The sequence below is a fragment of the Syngnathus acus genome, chromosome 10 (genome assembly GCF_901709675.1).
Source record: "Syngnathus acus chromosome 10, fSynAcu1.2, whole genome shotgun sequence".
NCBI classification, from domain to species: Eukaryota; Metazoa; Chordata; class Actinopteri; order Syngnathiformes; family Syngnathidae; genus Syngnathus; species Syngnathus acus.
In genome coordinates this window covers 10,797,158-10,815,294 of record NC_051095.1, presented here as the reverse complement: position 1 = coordinate 10,815,294, position 18,137 = coordinate 10,797,158, and the positions used below count along the sequence as shown (strand labels likewise).

Below are 18,137 nucleotides of genomic sequence, written 5' to 3'. Positions count from 1 at the left end.
ACCTAAGTAGTTAAAGCTTTTGCCGCTAAGCTCAACACTGAGCTCAAGTGCATCATGTTTCTACTGATCATCCTAGATGAGTTCCTCCAGTTTAATTGGGAGATGATTTGGAAATGCACATACCTGTCGATGTATATAAGGTCCCACACTTGGTATGTAAGAGTACAAACTAAGCATGAGGTCAAAGGAATTTGCTGTGGAATTCTGAGACTGTATGGTCTCAATGTAAAGACATCCAGGATGACCTCGGACTGGGGCACACAGCCAAGACAACAAGGTGGTTTCAGGACAATTCTGTGACTGTTCTTGAGTGGCCCTGCCAGAGCCCAAACCCGAGTCTAATCGAACATCTCTGGAGGGATTTAAAAATGCAACTGGCAGTGCACCAACGCTTTCATTGAACCTGATGAAGCTTGAGAGGTGCGTCATTATGGGAAGTTGTGTGTACGACCTTTGAAGAAAAAAATTATCTGTCCCAGTTTGGGTTGAGGCTGTAACAACAAAGTAACGGTTATTAAAAATCTATTGTCTAGTTAATAAAAGTTTCATTCTAGTAAGAGTTTGCCACTAGAATTTTTTTTTTATTCCTTATTTCCATCGTTTAAAATAGAATCGTTTCAAAGGCCGATCTGCCTACATGAATGGATAACATTCATTTTGCCAAGAAATGCATCACTTTCACTTCTAGTTTTTTAATTCATTCTTTAAAATTTCAACCGAGCACATAATTAGCTTGTGCAATCATCCAATCTGGCTGTAATAAGATAACACCAACGATGGAGGCTGTAAGCGAGCCTCGGTGACATTTTCACTTAACTTCCCGCTCAGGCTCTGCTTGGTCATTCTATTCTTGTTTTTATTTATCTTGTGTTCGCCCAAACACTTTTTCTCTGTCACAGAAAGGAATGGGGTCTAGAGCCTTTTCTTCCGCTCACTCTGCTCCCAACAGTCAAGGAGAAGAATGTTTGCAAGATTCTGTCACAGTTGTTGAAGACCTACCAGCATCCGCCACCATCAGGCAACAAGGTGCTCATATTGATAACGCAAAACTTACACCTAAGGCGACTACTGACAAAAACCTGATATCATAATATGATAAATGAACTTCCTCCTATATATGTGCCCATGAGTGAAGCCTTAATAATGATGTGGTGTTTGTTAAGAACATCCATCTTGGGCTAAAAAAATGACATAAGGGCACACATCCAAGTGTCTTTATTTAAATGGCAGTGCTTAACAATGTTACTGTTGGGGATTAGAGACATTTAGTAAGTTATTGGAAAAGTATCAGTATATAGCGACATTCTGGGAAATCTCCAAATTGTTTAAATTAATTCATAAGATTTTCTTTCCACAGAAAATACTTGTTTGATTACTCAGTTTTGAAATGTAAACGCTCTCAAGTGCCATTCGTAGGGTTAGCCGTGACTCGGGCCTTTTTTCATAATATTAAGTTGATTACTGATTTTCAAGGCATATAATACCACTGTTGCAAAAAAAAAAAAAGCAAGAAAACAAAATCACAGCAGGGGCACAAAGAAAAAAAAAACGTTTATAGTCTGCCTGATTAGTCTGTAGAAGAGTCAGACATATGGCTTTGAAAAGCTTTGGGATGAAATTGTTGCATAAGCGCTTAGCACTCATTACATGTGAGGCACAACAGTGCCTCCATGAGGTCATGTTGGTCGAGATAAGGTTTAAGTATGATTTTACTCGCTTGACAGGTCCCTCCTCTTCAAGGAAAGCTGCAGTACTTGCGTGTCCTCAATGACCTCCCACCTTTTGGAGGAATACTGTTCAATACTGTTGGACTGGTAGTACATTTTCAGTCTCATACACAAAAACAGAAAAGTGTTTCTAGCCTATTGGTATTTTTGTCAATTTAAATATCTGACGCCAATAAATATGCTCTACAGGATGAAAAACAATCAGCCACAACATTACTGGTGGGTCCTCGCCATGGAATCAGTCACGTGATTGACTTGAAAAACAACCTGACAACAGTTCTGACTGAGTTTAGTAGGATATCGAAGATCCAACTCTATCGAGAAAGCCAAGGCGTGGCTCGTGTGGAGGTTTCAATCCACGAAGGCAAGGTATGACACAGTCTTGCAAGTTTTCTTTCAAGGATGTACTAAATACGATGAGAAACTTCTCCTATCCCCATTCCCTTGCCTGCAGCCCTTGGTGCTTCTCATGGAATGGCCAGATGCCAGTAACTTTGCATGCCTTATCTCTGGCTACTACAAACTGTTTGTAGACCCCAAAAGGAACATCTACTTCAGGATCTCTGGTCAGTCTCATCTGACCAAGACAGGTATGTTGGACGGCTTCTTGATCTATCAGTGGTTCATTGGAAACTAAAATTCAGCCTGAGAATGTAATAAATTATTTGAAACGTTCAAACTATTGTAAATCACAAGTTCGTGCTGTAGATTGTCTCTTATCAAACAAATCAAAATGTCAGACTACAGTGTATTAGTTGATGTGTATGACATTTGTTGACTTGAAATTTCATCAAAATGTCAGAATACAGTGTATTAGTTGATGTGTATGACATTTGTTGACTTGAAATTTCATCGATGGCCAAAAGTTGAATCAACATCCCATGGCACCATGCTCTGTCTGTCACCATTTTGGGTCATCAGAATGAAATTACTCATTCCTTTTCCAGCCAGCCAACCATGACACAGAATTGTAGCGTGTATCCTTTTGCTGTGATCACAAACATTTGTTGGAGCATGAACAAATCCACTGCTTTATTCTGTGTATACCTATAGTCTGCATACAAGAATGGTTGTCATACCATCCCATTCCACCCAACTCTAACCCTCGAAATGCCAAAATATTTCAATTTTCAACATCCATCTCTGAAATAACAAACAGTCCCCATGAGACCATCAGCTGTCCGCCTCTGCTTCTCCATCTGGATCTTCTGAAATAAACTTATTTCAAATGCCTCAAACTCTTCACTCCTCTGACAATTCTATTCCCAGATTACAGAGGCTCCCACCACTCACACCCACGTTCTGGGGCAACTGGCTTACCAAGTGGAGGGCGGAGAGGGGACGAGAGAGAAAGCTTGCACAGGGAGTCAGGGTCTTCACGGGCCATAGCACCTGCAGAGTCTCAGCATCTAGGTCTGTGCCATTTCCACCTTCAGGAACAACAGTTTCAGGAGCTCCAAGCACACGCTGAAGCTGATCTTGACATCAATGAGAACTTTATTGCCCAGGAGGCCACTGAGCGGCCCCGCACCAAGTCAGATCCTACGCAACAGATTACTGAGGAGGTAACTGTGGTGACGCCGAGCCCAAGAGTGGAGAATGCTGGCTTTAGAATCCGTGCCCAAACATTGGCTCAAACTCAAAAATCACCAAGGTACTTCTGTGATTCTTGTAAAGACAGAAAAAAGAATGAGGATTTGTCAACAGCAGTGAGCAGCGGCCGAAACACGGGGAAAACATGCTCCAGTGGTTGCGCTTCCAGAAGTGGGGGTGGCGTTGTTGATCTCATGGCCCTGCCACCCCCTGGCAATGAAGAAGATGAGGAGGAGGAGGAGCCACCCAATGGCAGTGAAAAACTGCAACCACCACAACCTGCGATTGCCGCCCCGCCACCCGGCTTCAGAGACAATAGCTCTGATGAGGATGACGCAAAAAGAGGGAGGAAGGCTACAACTGGTGCCAGGACAGATCCCACCACTGTGAAACAGCAACATATCAAGGAGGACGTGCCTGTGACACTTATTGATAACGTGGCCACGAGAACAGTCCGAGATCATGCACAGGAACTTGACGATGCATTGGTATCCACCTTGCAAGCTCTAGAGGCTTTGGCAGCTTCTGAAGACTACCCCCATCACCACCAGCAGCCAACACAGACTGCAGGTCAACAACCTCAGTCCTGCTATGGTCTACACCTCAGTAATAGTAATCTGATTATCACATTGCTGAATGTTTGCAGAGTCGAATCCCCTCTGTTTTTGCTACAGTGAAATGGCAACCAAATGTCCCATTAGCAGAAAAAAAACACACCATAAAATGTGTAACAATCATTCAATGTGGGATCATTTAAAACAAATTTGTGAATGATTGATGATCGTCAAAATTGAGACGAGACAAAAGTCTTAATAAGCCAAAAGGGTTGATAAAGTTCCATCCAAAAGTCAACCGACTGATTAATAGTTTCTACTAAGACTATGACACTGGCTTATCTTGGCACATCCATCAAGCAAAGCAATGCATTGCAAGGTAAAAGGCACTATTCTCTCGCTTGGCCAAGAAAGCCCCATAATGCACTGATCATTGAGAGGGGCAAAAACCGAATCCTTAAGGGATTTTGTGGAAACGTTGTTGGTCATATTTCTGCTTTATTAGTATAAAGCATTTTTTATAGTGACGTCATCTCAAAATATACATTATTCACCTTTATGATGATCATCCTGCTAATACGCTTCTTTGTCTTACTCTTTAGGGCTTATTGTCCTGGCTGCTATTACACCAGAATCATCGTTGGATTCGGGACATGAGACAAATTCCTCTGAACTGACAGATGTTTCTGAGATGGTCTCAGCAATGAAGCAAAACCAAAATCAAGCCTACCTGCTAGCACACCATATCAATAAGGATAGTCGCCTCTGCCGCCGCGATTTTCCGCTCGCTATCCCTGGCTGCACAGCAAAGACGATAGGGACAGGGGCATTTTCTGTGGGTCAAATCCGTGCTGGATGTCCTCCTAAGCAAGTAATCCTCAGTAAGACTGTTCCCTTTAAAGTGAGCCCCAGTCAAGACTCTGGGATTGTCGGTGTTGTTACAGAGCAGAGAGGCAATCAAGATACCATTCCAAAGGAACAGACACCAGAAATGAAAGCAAACTTTGCTCCTACTAAAGCAGACATCCCTGATCCCCTCCTTAAATCACCTGAAGAACTTAAAGTGTCTGATGTATCACCTTCAGCTCTAGTCACTAAAGATCCAAAGTTATCCAGTGCTTCAGGGGAAACACAGAGGCTAAATCTTCTCAATGGCGTAAAGGAGAAGTCAACACCACCGCTTAGTACAGACAAAGCCTTATCTGTTCTCTTACCCATGGATAGGACCGCCTCAGCCAAGGTTCCGCAAATTAATATGTGCCAAGACGCCGAGACTGCCTCTAGTGAGACCATGAAGCCTTCAAGTTCCACAGAATTTCTGCCAGTCGATGATCTCTTCTGCACTTGCCCAGTGCAACAGGAACCCGGGCACCAGTTAAGAATCAAAGATCCGCAGGTTCAGAAGGTAGTGGTGTTTCAAACCTCATCTCCTACTGATGATGAGCGTCTACGAGCAAAAGGCCTCTTTATTGCTAATAGCAAAGAAAATACAGTCAGAGTGGGAGTGGAATGTAGTTTGGCAAAACCCAATCCTACAGTACAAACCAAGCACTCCCCTCATTTTCCTCCAACATCAGAAAGAAAAGAAGTAGTCGAGAGCAAACCGGATAGTGCCCTTGGCAAATCCCATTCTGAATCACAGATCTGTGTCACAAAGTCATTATCTAATTTAGAAGACAAAACACAGAGCCCCTCTTTAGATAGAGTATCTACTCTACCAACTAAAGAATCCAAGAAATTGGGCAGTGTTAAGGGCAAGTCCCAGCGCACTGCCCCGTTTTTGAGCATTAGAAATTTACTTTCAGCGACGTTCCCAGCGAGAATGAGAAGGGAAACAGACGAGCGAAGGGCTCAGTTGCAAAAGGTTCGACAGTATGAGTTGGAGTTCTTAGAAGAGCTGCTGAAACCCAAGTCTGCGCAGGGAGAGTTTTTACCCCAAGGATCCTCACCTGTACCCTCAGGGACTCCCTGTGCCTGCCAGCTACGCACCAGTCCTGTCCTAAAAGCACCAGGTATCTCCAGAGAACAGCGGCGAAGCTGTGACTGTAAGAGAATGTGTCGGGGTATGAGACTACCTGATACACCGGTTGGCTCCGCAACAGAAACGCAAACTAGAGGCAGGGAGAGAACTACCGCAAAGACCCCTCCGACAGTCTCCGAAGGATCTCACAGTGAAGGTGCTACCAGGCAATCTCAGAACTTAGAGGTCAAGACCGCACGAATACGTTCCATCAGCCTGGAGTCGAGGGAGCCACGGGGAGAGCAGGGCACATGCTTGCCCACCTGTACCTCACAAACAAATTATGTGGAAGCACCACAAAATAAGAAGCTTCAAAGGCGATACAGTATTGGAGAGTTGGATAACAGTGCTAACACGCCTGTTTATGCAGAAGTAAAGCCCAAAACCAAGAGTCTTGAAAAAGAGATGGAGCGAGTCAGAGCTACTGGATTACGGCTGCCAACCCCGGTGGAGCCAGTTCATACGCAGTCTCATCAGGCAGACGGAAAGGGGAAAAAGGGTATATTTTATATTCAGAGCAATGAGTTACTTTGTGAAAGTAAAGAAGAGAGCGGGGAGGGGCTGCTGACGTTGCCCAGTGAAGACAGCGATGACAAGGATAAATGCTGTTCATTCTGCTTCTGCTACCGCAAATGTGAGGCAACAGAAGAGAGCAGTGAGAAGGACGAGCTCTCATACTCGATTCCCCTTCAGGTTCTTCCAGGCATGGAGCTTGACTCCAGTACTTTTTCTGTTGTCAGCAAAACCCTGCAGGTTCTTAATGCAGAGGACTGCAGCGGAGAAGAAGAAGACACCGAGAAAGAGCCACAGGCACAAGAGATTGACCTAAGAGCTTGCGGCACACTGGAGGGCAGCCTGGCACGGGTTGAGGCGCTACAGGGAAAATCTTTTAGCTTGCCCGATGGCTTCCTAAATGCCCAGTTGGATGCTAATGAGTTACTAGCTATCCTACGTCAGTGTGCTAACAGTCCGCAAGCCGAAGGTGAGGCTCGTCTTCAGCCCTCGCGGATTGCAGAGTACAAGCAGGAGTTGGCAGTCCGCTTCAAAGAATTCCGGGCGTCATGTCGGCGAGTGGCCAGCGTGGAAAAAAGCCCAACATGTATGCTGGCTGTTGTCACAGCTAGCTTTCAAGTGCTGTGCGATTTAACTCAGACCTTCATCAAACTGGTCAGAGGGGTTCGCACAGAGACTCAAAGACAGCAGCTGTTAAGAAAAGTCGAGGAAGTAGCTATTAACTATACTTTGCTTCTTCGCGCAGCAGAAGAATCAATGGGACATTCAAGCAGCCTGCCGACAAAAACAGTTAGCCCTCAAGTGTCCTCCGACACAAATAACATGAGCTCACTCACCCGACCCATCTAGGTTCTTTCTGCCAAGTAAAGACAACACTTGCAGGATTATGAGCAAAAACAAAACAAGCTCAATATGTATTCATTCATTTGTTTACATTTTTACTGAATGTGCAATGGATACTCGGCAAAGAACATTGCAATGCAGCTGTCCCATCCCATGTTTACAGGCCCCGAGGTAGCCTTGTGGATATTGCTCTGAATTGTAAAGATACACCAAAATGCACAAATGAATACATTAGCAAAACAGGGCTAATCACCTCATCAGTATAGAACAACAAATAAGTCAATATATAATATTTTATATGTAGTGTAAATTTGAGTTGTGTCTACATGGAAAATAATATAGTATTCTGTGAAAAAAAGATGGCTATATTTAAAAAGTATAAATTTAAAAAACACATAGAGACACACACACATATATATATATATATATATATATGCATACATACATACATATATATACACATATATATATATATATACACACACACACACACACACACACACACACACACACACAACCACCACACACATGGACAAATATATTTGAGATTTTGTCAAGTAGCGAGTGCTGTAGAGTGCATAGTTTAAAGCAATGTTCGGTTAAATGGTACTCTGTCAGTATATTGAGCTAAATGTATTTCTGTTGGATATGTTGGACAAATTTCAGACAATAGACAGTGTTGGATATGGATACTGAAAAATGCTCAGAGCCAACAGCAACATATTACATGTCGTCATGGCCATCCTGTTGGTATGCACATACCTGCGATGGTTACAGTATATCATGTAGCACATATCCAACACCTCTCCCCTGTACAATAACATCCTATTGAGACTATTTAGAAGGGGAACCCTCAATATATTTAATACACATATATTTACATCATTTTGCTTCTATGCCTCTTGCATCTCACGACTCACTCAAACAATAAGCCGGTTCAATGTAAATGGCTATTCAGGCTCAATTAAAACAAACCATGTTTTTAGCGATTGTGCAAATTCACTGTATACTGTAAAATAGATGAATTACAGAACTTTGCACAGCTTCTGAATTTAGAACTTGATTTGACCTACTGTGTAATTGAGTTTTTTTTATCCCATTTTTTGCTTAAATATTTATTTGAGTCTGCACAACTTTTACATTGTTCTTAAATCTAAAGCTTTCATAGAATCCCCTGTCAAGTTACGTTGTCAGGCACCGTATAAACTTGCTTTCTGTGTGCTGTTGTACATTGTGCAATCTAGGAAGTATATAAGAAACACACAAAGTAGTTTTCTATGTATTTTAATAAAACTAACACATCCGCCCTGTGTCTGAAATCTTTTTTGTGTCGCACCATCTTATCTCAAAGGATGTACTGACCTAATATACACACTCTTTAAAGTTCTGTGCAACAGAACTGTGACTTCTACACTTCTGAAATCAATATGAAATTGGTTTAAAAAAAAAAAAAAGTGTATTATGCTACATTAAAATGAGTAGTGTTATATGCTGGTAACATTATTATATAACAAATACTATCTGTATTTGCCTTGTCTTATCTTTATATTCATGACAGTGTTCGCCAGGTTACTACAGTAACTGTAGAAATATTTTTTGAGACGCAGCATCCTCTAAATACTCACATAAATCATCATTTCTCTGTGACCATTACTCATTGTGCATATCCTACAAATTTAAATGCCAATATCATGTTCACAAGCACTTTCGATGTTGTCCACGATTGTTGTTGAGGCCTTTTTCAAAAATGTATACGGTGTTTTTGTTTCATTTGGCTTCGTGAGTTCTCTGCCCTTTGGGAAAAGTTTTTTAATGGATGATTTTTTTTCACTTTCTACAATGGAAACAAATGAGTATGCTGAGGCAATATGTAAATTTAGATTCTACAGAGATATGTACTGCTCAATATTGTAAATGTAAATAGGAGAAAATAGTGATACAAAATGATTTTCAGATATTGGACAGCTTCTGATTTTGTAAAATATATATAAACTAATGATTTATAGTAGTATTGTAACATACAGACAAAACAGAAAATTAGATTCGAGAGAGTATAGTCATTTAAAAAGCATGAAAATAGTAAGCATTTATTTTTACAAACACAAAACACAGACAATGATCTTGAACATCTTTATTTTGCTGTGTGGCTAGTCATTCACAAAAAGACACCCCATGGTGAAATTCATTGCTTTGTTGTTGTCATTGTTTTTAAGTGCACCTACTCATTTCTGTCTCGTTTTACTATCCGTGATTATCACTGCGGTCTTCTGTCTGTGTTGACTCATGTTATATTTTGAGAAAAATAAAGGAAATCCAATAAACACCTTGAAATATTTGGAAAATTACATTTTATGGCAAATGCGTCTCACAATTCAAACACACTATTGGCAATATTTTAATATCCATAAGGTTTTGAGCAATTCGGGGCGGTTTGTTTGCTAAATGACCATAATTGTTTTAATTCCTTTTTTTTTTTTTTTTTTACCTACAAAGTGTTCAGCGTAGGTCACATTCTAAGATAGACTTATTTTCTGCCATGTCTTGTGTTGAAGTAGTAAAGGTATACACGGTATGATCAGAAAAGAAAAATAATACAAACAATAGTAATACCTGATTTTCTGCACACACGCTTGTCGATATCTTTGAGCGACTTGTCACTTTCTGGTGCCGCTGATGGAACCCTTCCAACAAGTGTCCACGTTATTCACGGAGAAACGATTATATTAATGAAAATAATAAGTGAAACACCATCGCATACCTGCGTCACATGTCAAGTTGCTCCCATGTTATCTTGCTCCCCGTCTCGAGTTACGACTGTTATTGTAAGGCAAGTTGCGCAGTTTTGTGTTTCGCGACTGCAGATTCGTCACAGCGACTTGGAACTTCCCTGATTCCAAAACGGTTCAAATTCTCAATAAAAACGCTGAACGAAACGTCTCGTTTGCATTTCCGACTGGCTGCAAAAAATAGCAAAAACTAAAAAAAAAAAAATATAAAAGTCGTAATCGGGACTTGAACCCGTGAAGCAAAGAATAAAGGATACACTATTTGGCAGGACTTTTACCGCTATGCTAACGTGACACACGGCAATCGCATCAGGTAATGTTGGGGTTAGTGTTGGATTAGGGTTAGGGCTAGGGTTGGGGCTAGGGTTAGGATTAGAGCTAGGGTTGTGGTTAGGGTTAGGGCTGGGGTTAGGGCTATTTTAGGTCTATACCGGGACCAATTTTAGACGTCTAAATTAGGGCTATACATAGACCAGATGTCTAATAGACATCTATGGCTGACAGGGAGTCTTTCTACCGATATTTATGTTTGAAGTACTGTAGTTGCGCCTACGGCATGTTGGCACAAAAGGAACGTTGAACAAGTTTGACGATCTACAAACGCATCTGTGTTCTCTTTCACTTGGACACCGGATTAAAAAACACGCAGGAGTAATGTACCTGTGTTGCGATCATATGAAAGTAAAAACACGACCATGCGCTTTTTCCAAAGAAAAAAGCATTTTCCGTTAAGGAAAACCCGAAAGTTGTGACGCCACGTTGTAGAAATAACCTACTACAGCACCGTAAAACCACACTGATGCTTTCACTTGCTGCGTCATACATTTGTGCCTGGGGTATTCCAACATCCGAGTGAAACTGAACGCAACATTCACTGTTGACGCTGTCCGTGTGACGTCATCACGATTAGCCGTAAGTGAAAGCGTGCGCGCGCTGCACCGAGAGGAAAAGAATCGCACGCGTGATGTGTAGGACAAGAGGTGGCTAGCTGGTCAATATTGAGCCCCGGTAAGAGTAGCCAGACGAATAATTATATAATTTCGCTGACTTTTCTTTGTTTTCATCACTAATACAATTGGTTTCCGTCACCTGCTTAGACGACTCGACGCCCTGGACCGCAGCAAAATGCCAAATATCAAAATATTCAGCGGTAGCTCCCACCCAGACTTGTCTCAAAAGATAGCCGACCGCCTTGGTCTGGAGCTGGGCAAGGTGGTTACCAAGAAATTTAGCAACCAAGAAACATGGTGAGTAGATCGTCCCTGTTTCTTAATTTAACAACAAACCAAATCTCTCGGTAACTGAGCCAATGTAGCCTAGCTAACGTTTATATCACGTAGAAATCACCGCGCATGTGTCGATTGGAGCTTTGTTTATTCGGCTATCCAGCTACAACATGTGCTTGAGCATTTATTCGATATTCTCGATACCCGGTTTAAGGTCCATATACTTGTCTTCCTCACCAGTAAGCCAATTCAAAGCACTGGAAGGACGAGTGTCTCACTAGTTTTCTGTTACTTGGGCCTACTAATGCAACCGTAAAATGTCTATCAATAAAATGCTCTTATGGCCTATCCTTGTAATTCTGTTTAAAGTCCATGTACACTTTTAGGAACTGTGCTCTAGGTAACTGCATGATACTGAAATTCTATATACGTGTAACACTGCACTAGTAGTATGAATAACACGTGCAGTTTTGCCCCCTTAGTTACAAGTAGTTACCCAAATTGTGTGCAGAAATATAATTTAAAACAATACTAGTAAGAAATATTTTACTAATGCTCTCAATTTTGTTAGTGAAGACAAACTATTTGCTTATTAAGTCGGATTTAAAGCAAACCGTTTTCCATGAAGAAGATTTGGATCCTCCAGTTTAAACCCTCATGTGACGGTTGTCTATTGTTTATTCTGTCTGCTGCCACAGTGTGTTTGCTAAGCTCTCTGCTGCTAAGTGATGTTTGTCTTGTCACCTCTCTCACACACACACATACAGCGTGGAGATAGGCGAGAGTGTACGAGGAGAAGACGTCTACATCGTCCAAAGCGGCTGCGGGGAAATCAATGACAACTTGATGGAGCTGCTCATCATGATCAACGCCTGCAAGATTGCCTCTGCCTCCAGAGTTACTGCCGTCATCCCTTGCTTTCCATACGCCCGCCAGGACAAGAAGGACAAGGTGGGGGTGAGGGACATCTGTCTAATTTTCTCAGTCATGCTGTTTGCCATCCGACGCCATGACGAGAAGCCTTTGGCCATGCCCATGCGCTCACGGCTGCTTTTCGGTTTGTTTAGGTTTGTTTGCTGCTACTTTTTTCATCTGCTTTAGTTGCGAGCATGTTTTATATTGCACAGCCCATTGCTTGTGAACATGCACAGTTTCATGTTTCCTGTTGAATGATCTGTTTTGATTATATAACGTGATAACATGAACATTATATGGAGTGTCTCCAAAATGTTTTTATTTTTTGCAGTCTAAGTCTATCCAGCCAGTTCTTGTCAAAATTGTAATGAGATTTGTAAAAGTAAAGTTTAATGTTAGTTAAATGTTTTCTATCTTTTATATGTCCAAACATACTCACAAATATCATACTAATATCGATATTGCAATATCTTACACGCATATCGCATGTTTTTCATATACATAGTGAAGTCCTGCCATTGTTCTTTTTTATTCTTAAACTAATGAAAACAAAGAGCACACCCCAAATCCAAACAAAACATTTTCAAAAAACAAAAACTAATATACCTGCTCTAAGAACTCATTTAAACGGAATTAAAAAAAAAGTCAAAACAAAATAAATAAATGTAATGAAAAATCCAAACTATCATAACCATGGTTGGTATTTACTCTTAACAGTCTAGGAAGAGTGTGAATTTTCAGTGTTTGAATTTCCCATTTTCACGGCCTCAGTGGTTGTCCATTGCTATAAGTGAAGTGCTTGTTTCAGCTGCAGCTGTTGTAAAGTGCACTATATAAATCAAACTGCATTCTATATTTCGCATGTTCATAATTTTTGCCCATAACTGATGTTATGGTCGTCTAAGTGATTTTCATCCCGATGATTGAATCGATGCAATACAAAGATCACACATTGTGGAAGGGGAAGTGTGATAAGATTCTAAGTTCTCAGTTCAGTGCCTATTTTTAGCCCAAAGTCGCGCTTGGCAGTGGTCGTTTTGCTCGTGACATAAATTAACGGATCTGTTTTCATTGCAGAGCCGTGCTCCCATATCCGCCAAGTTGGTGGCCAACATGCTTTCCGTGTCCGGTGCCGACCACATCATCACCATGGACCTGCACGCCTCGCAAATACAGGTGAACATTTGCACATTGTGTATTCATCCTTCTTGGTTTAATTACTTTTGAACACAGATGGTGTTGATAGGTTGATATGCTGATGAAGTGTTTTTGTCTTGCAGGGATTCTTTGACATCCCAGTTGACAACCTCTACGCAGAGCCCGCTGTGTTAAAGTGGATTAAAGAAAACATACCCGAGTGGAAAAACTGCACCATTGTCTCACCGGATGCTGGAGGAGCAAAGAGGTGAGCTGAGGCTATTTGCACGAGAGTTTTGTCTTTTCTTTCTGTAATTTCGACCTGGGGATGTCGATGTGGCTGTTCCCTTTGCTCCTTAGTTGTAACTCGGCTACTTTCCCTTCCCTCCGCAGGGTCACCTCCATCGCTGACCGGTTAAATGTGGACTTTGCTCTCATTCATAAAGAGCGGAAAAAGGCAAACGAGGTTGATCGGATGGTTCTTGTCGGCGACGTGACCGCTCGAGTTGCCATCCTCGTCGATGACATGGCAGACACCTGTGGGACCATCTGCCATGCTGCCGACAAGTAGGCTAAAATTCATCTTGGTGTATGACCACCTATGGAAAGCCGCTTGAGCATTTATTTATTTCCCTTGTTAGCCAGCTTACGGTCCATGTACCGGTACGCTCTTTGCCCGCACTAAAAGGACAATTCAGTGCACTAGTAGAATGACTAGAAAAGACATTTGTAGTAAGTAGGGCTGCAACTAACTGAAATCTTTTAAATGATAATCTGTCCTTTTTTTTTTTCAATGCATCCCCTTGATGCAATGATTTCAACAAACATTATGGTGGTTCTTATGTCAGCCAATCATGAGGTGCTTCCTCTGCAGAACAGAACAGCGGAATTTGGTCTGGAAAAACATACTCCGTTCATTGATTCAAGTCCAATAAGGGTGATTTTTTTTTTTTTGGCGTTTTAGGTTGATATCTGCTGGTGCTACAAAAGTGTATGCCATCCTGACCCACGGCATCTTCTCTGGGCCTGCCATTTCTCGCATCAATAATGCTTGCTTCGAAGCAGTTGTGGTCACCAATACGATACCCCAGGAGGAGAAAATGAGGCATTGTCCCAAAATACAGGTGAGCATGACTTGTCAGTGGTTGTCTAGCTTTTTCTCTGTCAATACGCCTTTGGAAGAAGTACAAATGCAAGTGCCAATATTTATTCATCTGTGCTCTTTAGTGGTTGTTTTCATTAGCGTCTCAGGAGAGCTGATGTTAATCTTCCATTTCCACAGCTATACTATATAGACAAAAGTTTCAATGTTTTCATCTTGCAGGTTATCGACATCTCCATGATCCTCGCGGAGGCCATTCGGAGAACCCACAATGGCGAGTCGGTCTCATACCTATTCAGCCACGTACCCTTGTAACGGCGTCTACTTTCAGACCAGTATAAAAAGAGGCATATCCTGAAACACAACCAATAGAGAAGTTCCCTTCCATTGGGGATGGAAAGAACTATCATGTCTGTTACAGTACACACATCCCACCCCCGCACCAAATAGACCATATTTATTGAGCTTGGATGAAACCGTTTGACCGGAGAAGGCCATCACATCTAAGGTTGGGTTTGGCTTGTATGGTGGTAAAATGTGAAAACCTTCAAGTGGTTTTCCAAGGCACAATATGTGCTGGGGTGGGGTTTTTTTTTTCTTTTTTTTTTTTTCTCCACCCTTTTGAGATGCACCATTTGAGTGGGTTTTGGCCACTGAGGTGGTGTTTTGAAGCTGTTACTCTGCAGGTGGAAATGGTACATAGACATGTGCATCTCAAGAGAGATTGGACTCTCATGGAAATGACATTTTTCAGTTGCTCAATTCAAAAAGTGAACGAGTACATTACATGGCGTGAATTGTTTCTCTTTTTTACAGCTACAGAAAACCCCAAATTGATTCTCTAAAAAAAATGATATGACAAAAGACGATCTAAATAATTTTCAATAGACATGAGGATGGCCTTATGCAATGTATTTTCCTGTGAGGTAAATCAGTCTACATACAAATCTGTGATGAATTTGGCATTTTGAGTTGAGCTACTGAAATTAACTGTTCTATAGTATTCTAATTTATGGATATATATATATATATATATATATATACACACACACACACCTGTACATTAAGTACTCCCGCTTTCTTTCCCTGTATATTGGGGGGATTTTATATTTTAATTCCAAAGTATGCCCATTACATTATGAGTAGGTGCCATTTATTCAGGTACGTTTTTAATAAAACTGAATAGAATTGACGGGTTTTTTTCTTTCGCCATTTATGAAAGCATGTGCCATATGGTCACAAAACCAACAGAATCATCTGAGTAGTTTGTCCAATATTAAATGTGGCCATTCTTTGTTTTGCTTTCCCATAATAAATGGACTATGTATTTAATTTACTGCAATGATTTTACTCCAAATGCCATCCATTTGTGAAATTTTCTTTATCGCTTGTTCTATTATCAATAACAAAATGTGTCCTGATTTCCACAGTCATTCGTGTCCACATGTTTAGTTACATTTTAAATAAAAACAATAGTGGATATTAATCTTTGCACAGACTCCTTGTTTTGATACAATTTCAAGTACCAAAGTCATTGCTTCACTGTCAAGGAAATTTAGTTAACTTCTGACATGAATACAACCAGACAGTTTGGTTTAATAACGATGTATAATTTAATAACGACTCACTTGAAAATCATCCAGCCGCGTCAACAACGTCCCCAAATCACTAAAAAACACCACAAGTACGGCACGCCCATGAGTTTGATTGACAGAAATAATCGACCAATCCCTGACGATATGACGTAGTAATCTCGACCTATAGTTATTCTTAGGGAGGCGGGACTCTAAATGATAAGTGCACCGCATCCTGTTATGTACACTTGGCTTCTTACAAGCTTTCCCCGATGACGGGTAAGCACTTGTTTAGAAATTATACATACATTCTATCGTTACGTGGGTCTTGCAATGTAATGACCGTGTTCCGTGGCTTTTTTCGAGTTGAAATACAAAAGTCAATGATGCTGCCATTGTGGTTTATCTGCTCTGCTTTTGCTGTATCGTGACAATTAAGAGTAAGTAAAATTTTTGCTTCATTTTTATATTCAAGTTTTAATGTTAATTGATTTTTTTCCATGCATTATTTTTTTTTTATTATTTCGACAATGGCTGTTCGGGATCAGGGTGAGGCACTATAAATTGATTTGTGATGTCATCATTCATCTGAAGGATGGCAGAACGTCCCAAGCCTGCACAAGATGAAGAGCGCCTGAGGGACTCAAAGACACGTTTCCATAGCTACCTCCATGGTGGGACCTCAAGCTTGCTGTCCACCCTTATTGTTTTCCCCGTGTACAAGACTGTTTTCCGCCAGCAAATCCACAACATCCAGGTTCACCGGGCTGTAAAGCAGCTCCACAAAGAAGGCTTTGTCAAGCTCTACAGGGGGGTGACCCCACCATTACTGATGAGGACACTCAGTGGTACGCTACTCTTTGGACTGCAGGATACCTTCCTCCGCCTGCTCTCCTTGCCCTCCCTCAGTGTCATTCCTTCCTCTCTACAACCTGCTGTGGCGGGGCTCGGCGTAGGAACAGTGGAGGCGCTGGTCTTTACACCTTTTGAACGCGTTCAGAACGTCTTGCAGAGTGGCCACAACGACCGCCGCCTCCCGACGTTAAAGAGTGTTCTTGTTAAGCTGAAGGCGCAAAAGCTGACTTCAGGCTACTACCGGGCCTTCCTGCCCATCACGGTTCGCAACGCCCTCGGCAGCTCCCTTTACTTTGGTTTGAAGGGGCCCTTGAGTAATGCTGTAGCAGGGCAGGGGCTTTCGCCATTAGCATCCTCTTTCATTTCTGGAACTGTTGCTTCCATGGCAATCAGCCTGAGCCTGTACCCGCTGTCTGTGCTGATAGCCAACATGCAGGTGGAAGTGCAGACAGAGGTGAAAGGGGTAACAGCCTGCTGGAGGATCCTGTGGAACTCCAGGCAGAGAAGTGTCCTATTACTATATCGAGGTGGTGCCCTAGTTATTCTGAGATCGTGTATCACCTGGGGAATCACCACGGCCATTTATGACAGGCAGCAAAAACGCTCAGGCTGAGCATGTGTAGCAAACAGAAAGTCAGGATATCCTACAATGCAGCTTCTGGATTTATCCAAGCTAAAAGCATTGCCCAAAGTTAAACTAATAAAGTGGTTTCACTCATTCTTTGACAGAATATCCAATACAAAATATTTGACAAATAGCTAATAGAATGTCTTTTCTATAAACCAAGACCTATACAGACTTAATTCAATCTCCAAACCTTGGAATACAAATGTTAACCTGTTCAATTCTTTGTATACAAGTTGTTCTTCTCAAGGAGGCCAACATAAAAACATTCAACTTCAAGAATGTCCACTTCAATGCCTTTCAGTGACTCTTCCAGTCTGCTTAGCCCCATTGAAACCTGATGGTGACACACTAAACTTAAACAGCACGATGGAGAGGAATGTTTAGATGGCAATTTTAACTGAATAGGGAAGACTAAACAGTTGGATTTATGCACTGAAATGTTTAAAGAATATCACATTTTAAAATGTTGCACGGCATTTTAGGTTCATCTGAAAGTTGAATATCCCCAACTTTGTGAGTAGTGTTTGTGCTACAATAATAAAGCAGTAAGTCAACAATCATTTAAAACAAAAACAAAAAACAAGACGGCAAATTCTATTTATGCAATTCATTCCGTGTTTACTTCCACGTTGCAGGTTGGGCAAGTATTTACTGGACTGGAACT

General features: G+C 41.4%; 3 protein-coding genes and 1 long non-coding RNA gene across 11 annotated transcripts in view; 3 read left to right on the top strand and 1 right to left on the bottom strand.

Annotated features, from left to right (window-relative positions):
- The window catches only part of frmpd3 (FERM and PDZ domain containing 3), a 61,703-nt gene extending 54,029 nt beyond the window's left edge, over positions 1-7,674 (top strand). For 2 of the 4 annotated variants that reach the window (XM_037261261.1, XM_037261260.1), the window contains exons 8-13: positions 900-1,026; positions 1,725-1,814; positions 1,917-2,096; positions 2,182-2,317; positions 2,997-3,890; positions 4,477-7,674. In XM_037261261.1, the coding sequence (XP_037117156.1) occupies positions 900-1,026; positions 1,725-1,814; positions 1,917-2,096; positions 2,182-2,317; positions 2,997-3,890; positions 4,477-7,256 (4,207 nt within the window). In that variant the 3' untranslated portion in view covers positions 7,257-7,674. The remainder of the gene's footprint in view (positions 1-899; positions 1,027-1,724; positions 1,815-1,916; positions 2,097-2,181; positions 2,318-2,996; positions 3,891-4,476) is intronic. The other 2 variants (XM_037261259.1, XM_037261263.1) reach the window with 2 other exon arrangements.
- The window catches only part of LOC119128668, an 85,349-nt gene extending 75,112 nt beyond the window's left edge, over positions 1-10,237 (bottom strand). For both annotated transcript variants that reach the window (XR_005099060.1, XR_005099059.1), the window contains exons 1-2: positions 10,009-10,237; positions 9,861-9,931 (exon numbers count right to left, since the gene is read on the bottom strand). This is a non-coding gene — a long non-coding RNA (uncharacterized LOC119128668). The remainder of the gene's footprint in view (positions 1-9,860; positions 9,932-10,008) is intronic.
- Positions 10,238-10,901: 664 nt separating this feature from the next.
- LOC119129128 (ribose-phosphate pyrophosphokinase 1) lies at positions 10,902-15,902 on the top strand. Of its 3 annotated transcripts, none has more exons than XM_037262194.1 (8): positions 10,902-11,044; positions 11,134-11,283; positions 12,030-12,213; positions 13,255-13,353; positions 13,458-13,582; positions 13,708-13,881; positions 14,279-14,438; positions 14,639-15,902. In XM_037262194.1, exons 2-8 carry the CDS (start codon positions 11,162-11,164, stop codon positions 14,729-14,731), a joined length of 957 nt encoding a protein of 318 aa, XP_037118089.1. In that variant the 5' UTR covers positions 10,902-11,044; positions 11,134-11,161; the 3' UTR covers positions 14,732-15,902. The 3 variants fall into 3 exon arrangements, with proteins under 3 accessions (XP_037118089.1, XP_037118087.1, XP_037118088.1); XM_037262192.1 differs by having other exon boundaries at positions 12,030-12,219; XM_037262193.1 differs by having other exon boundaries at positions 10,958-11,283; positions 12,030-12,219.
- A 320-nt stretch (positions 15,903-16,222) lies between these two features.
- On the top strand, positions 16,223-17,764 carry LOC119129336 (solute carrier family 25 member 53-like). Of its 2 annotated transcripts, XM_037262502.1 has the most exons (3): positions 16,223-16,262; positions 16,366-16,430; positions 16,585-17,764. In XM_037262502.1, the coding sequence occupies exon 3, from the start codon at positions 16,586-16,588 to the stop codon at positions 17,456-17,458; it is 873 nt and encodes a 290-aa protein (XP_037118397.1). In that variant the 5' UTR covers positions 16,223-16,262; positions 16,366-16,430; position 16,585; the 3' UTR covers positions 17,459-17,764. The 2 variants fall into 2 exon arrangements, with proteins under 2 accessions (XP_037118397.1, XP_037118398.1); XM_037262503.1 differs by lacking the exon at positions 16,223-16,262 and having other exon boundaries at positions 16,275-16,430; positions 16,539-17,764.
- The last annotated feature ends 373 nt before the right edge of the window (positions 17,765-18,137 follow it).

Excerpts from the sequence above, each read along its gene's own strand:
- LOC119129128 (XM_037262192.1), top strand. The coding sequence starts at position 11,162 with ATGCCAAATATCAAAATATTCAGCGGTAGCTCCCACCCAGACTTGTCT. Across the intron at positions 13,354-13,457 it reads TGCACGCCTCGCAAATACAG|GGATTCTTTGACATCCCAGT; the intron begins GTGAACATTTGC and ends TTTGTCTTGCAG. Across the intron at positions 13,583-13,707 it reads GATGCTGGAGGAGCAAAGAG|GGTCACCTCCATCGCTGACC; the intron begins GTGAGCTGAGGC and ends TTCCCTCCGCAG.
- LOC119129336 (XM_037262502.1), top strand. The coding sequence starts at position 16,586 with ATGGCAGAACGTCCCAAGCCTGCACAAGATGAAGAGCGCCTGAGGGAC.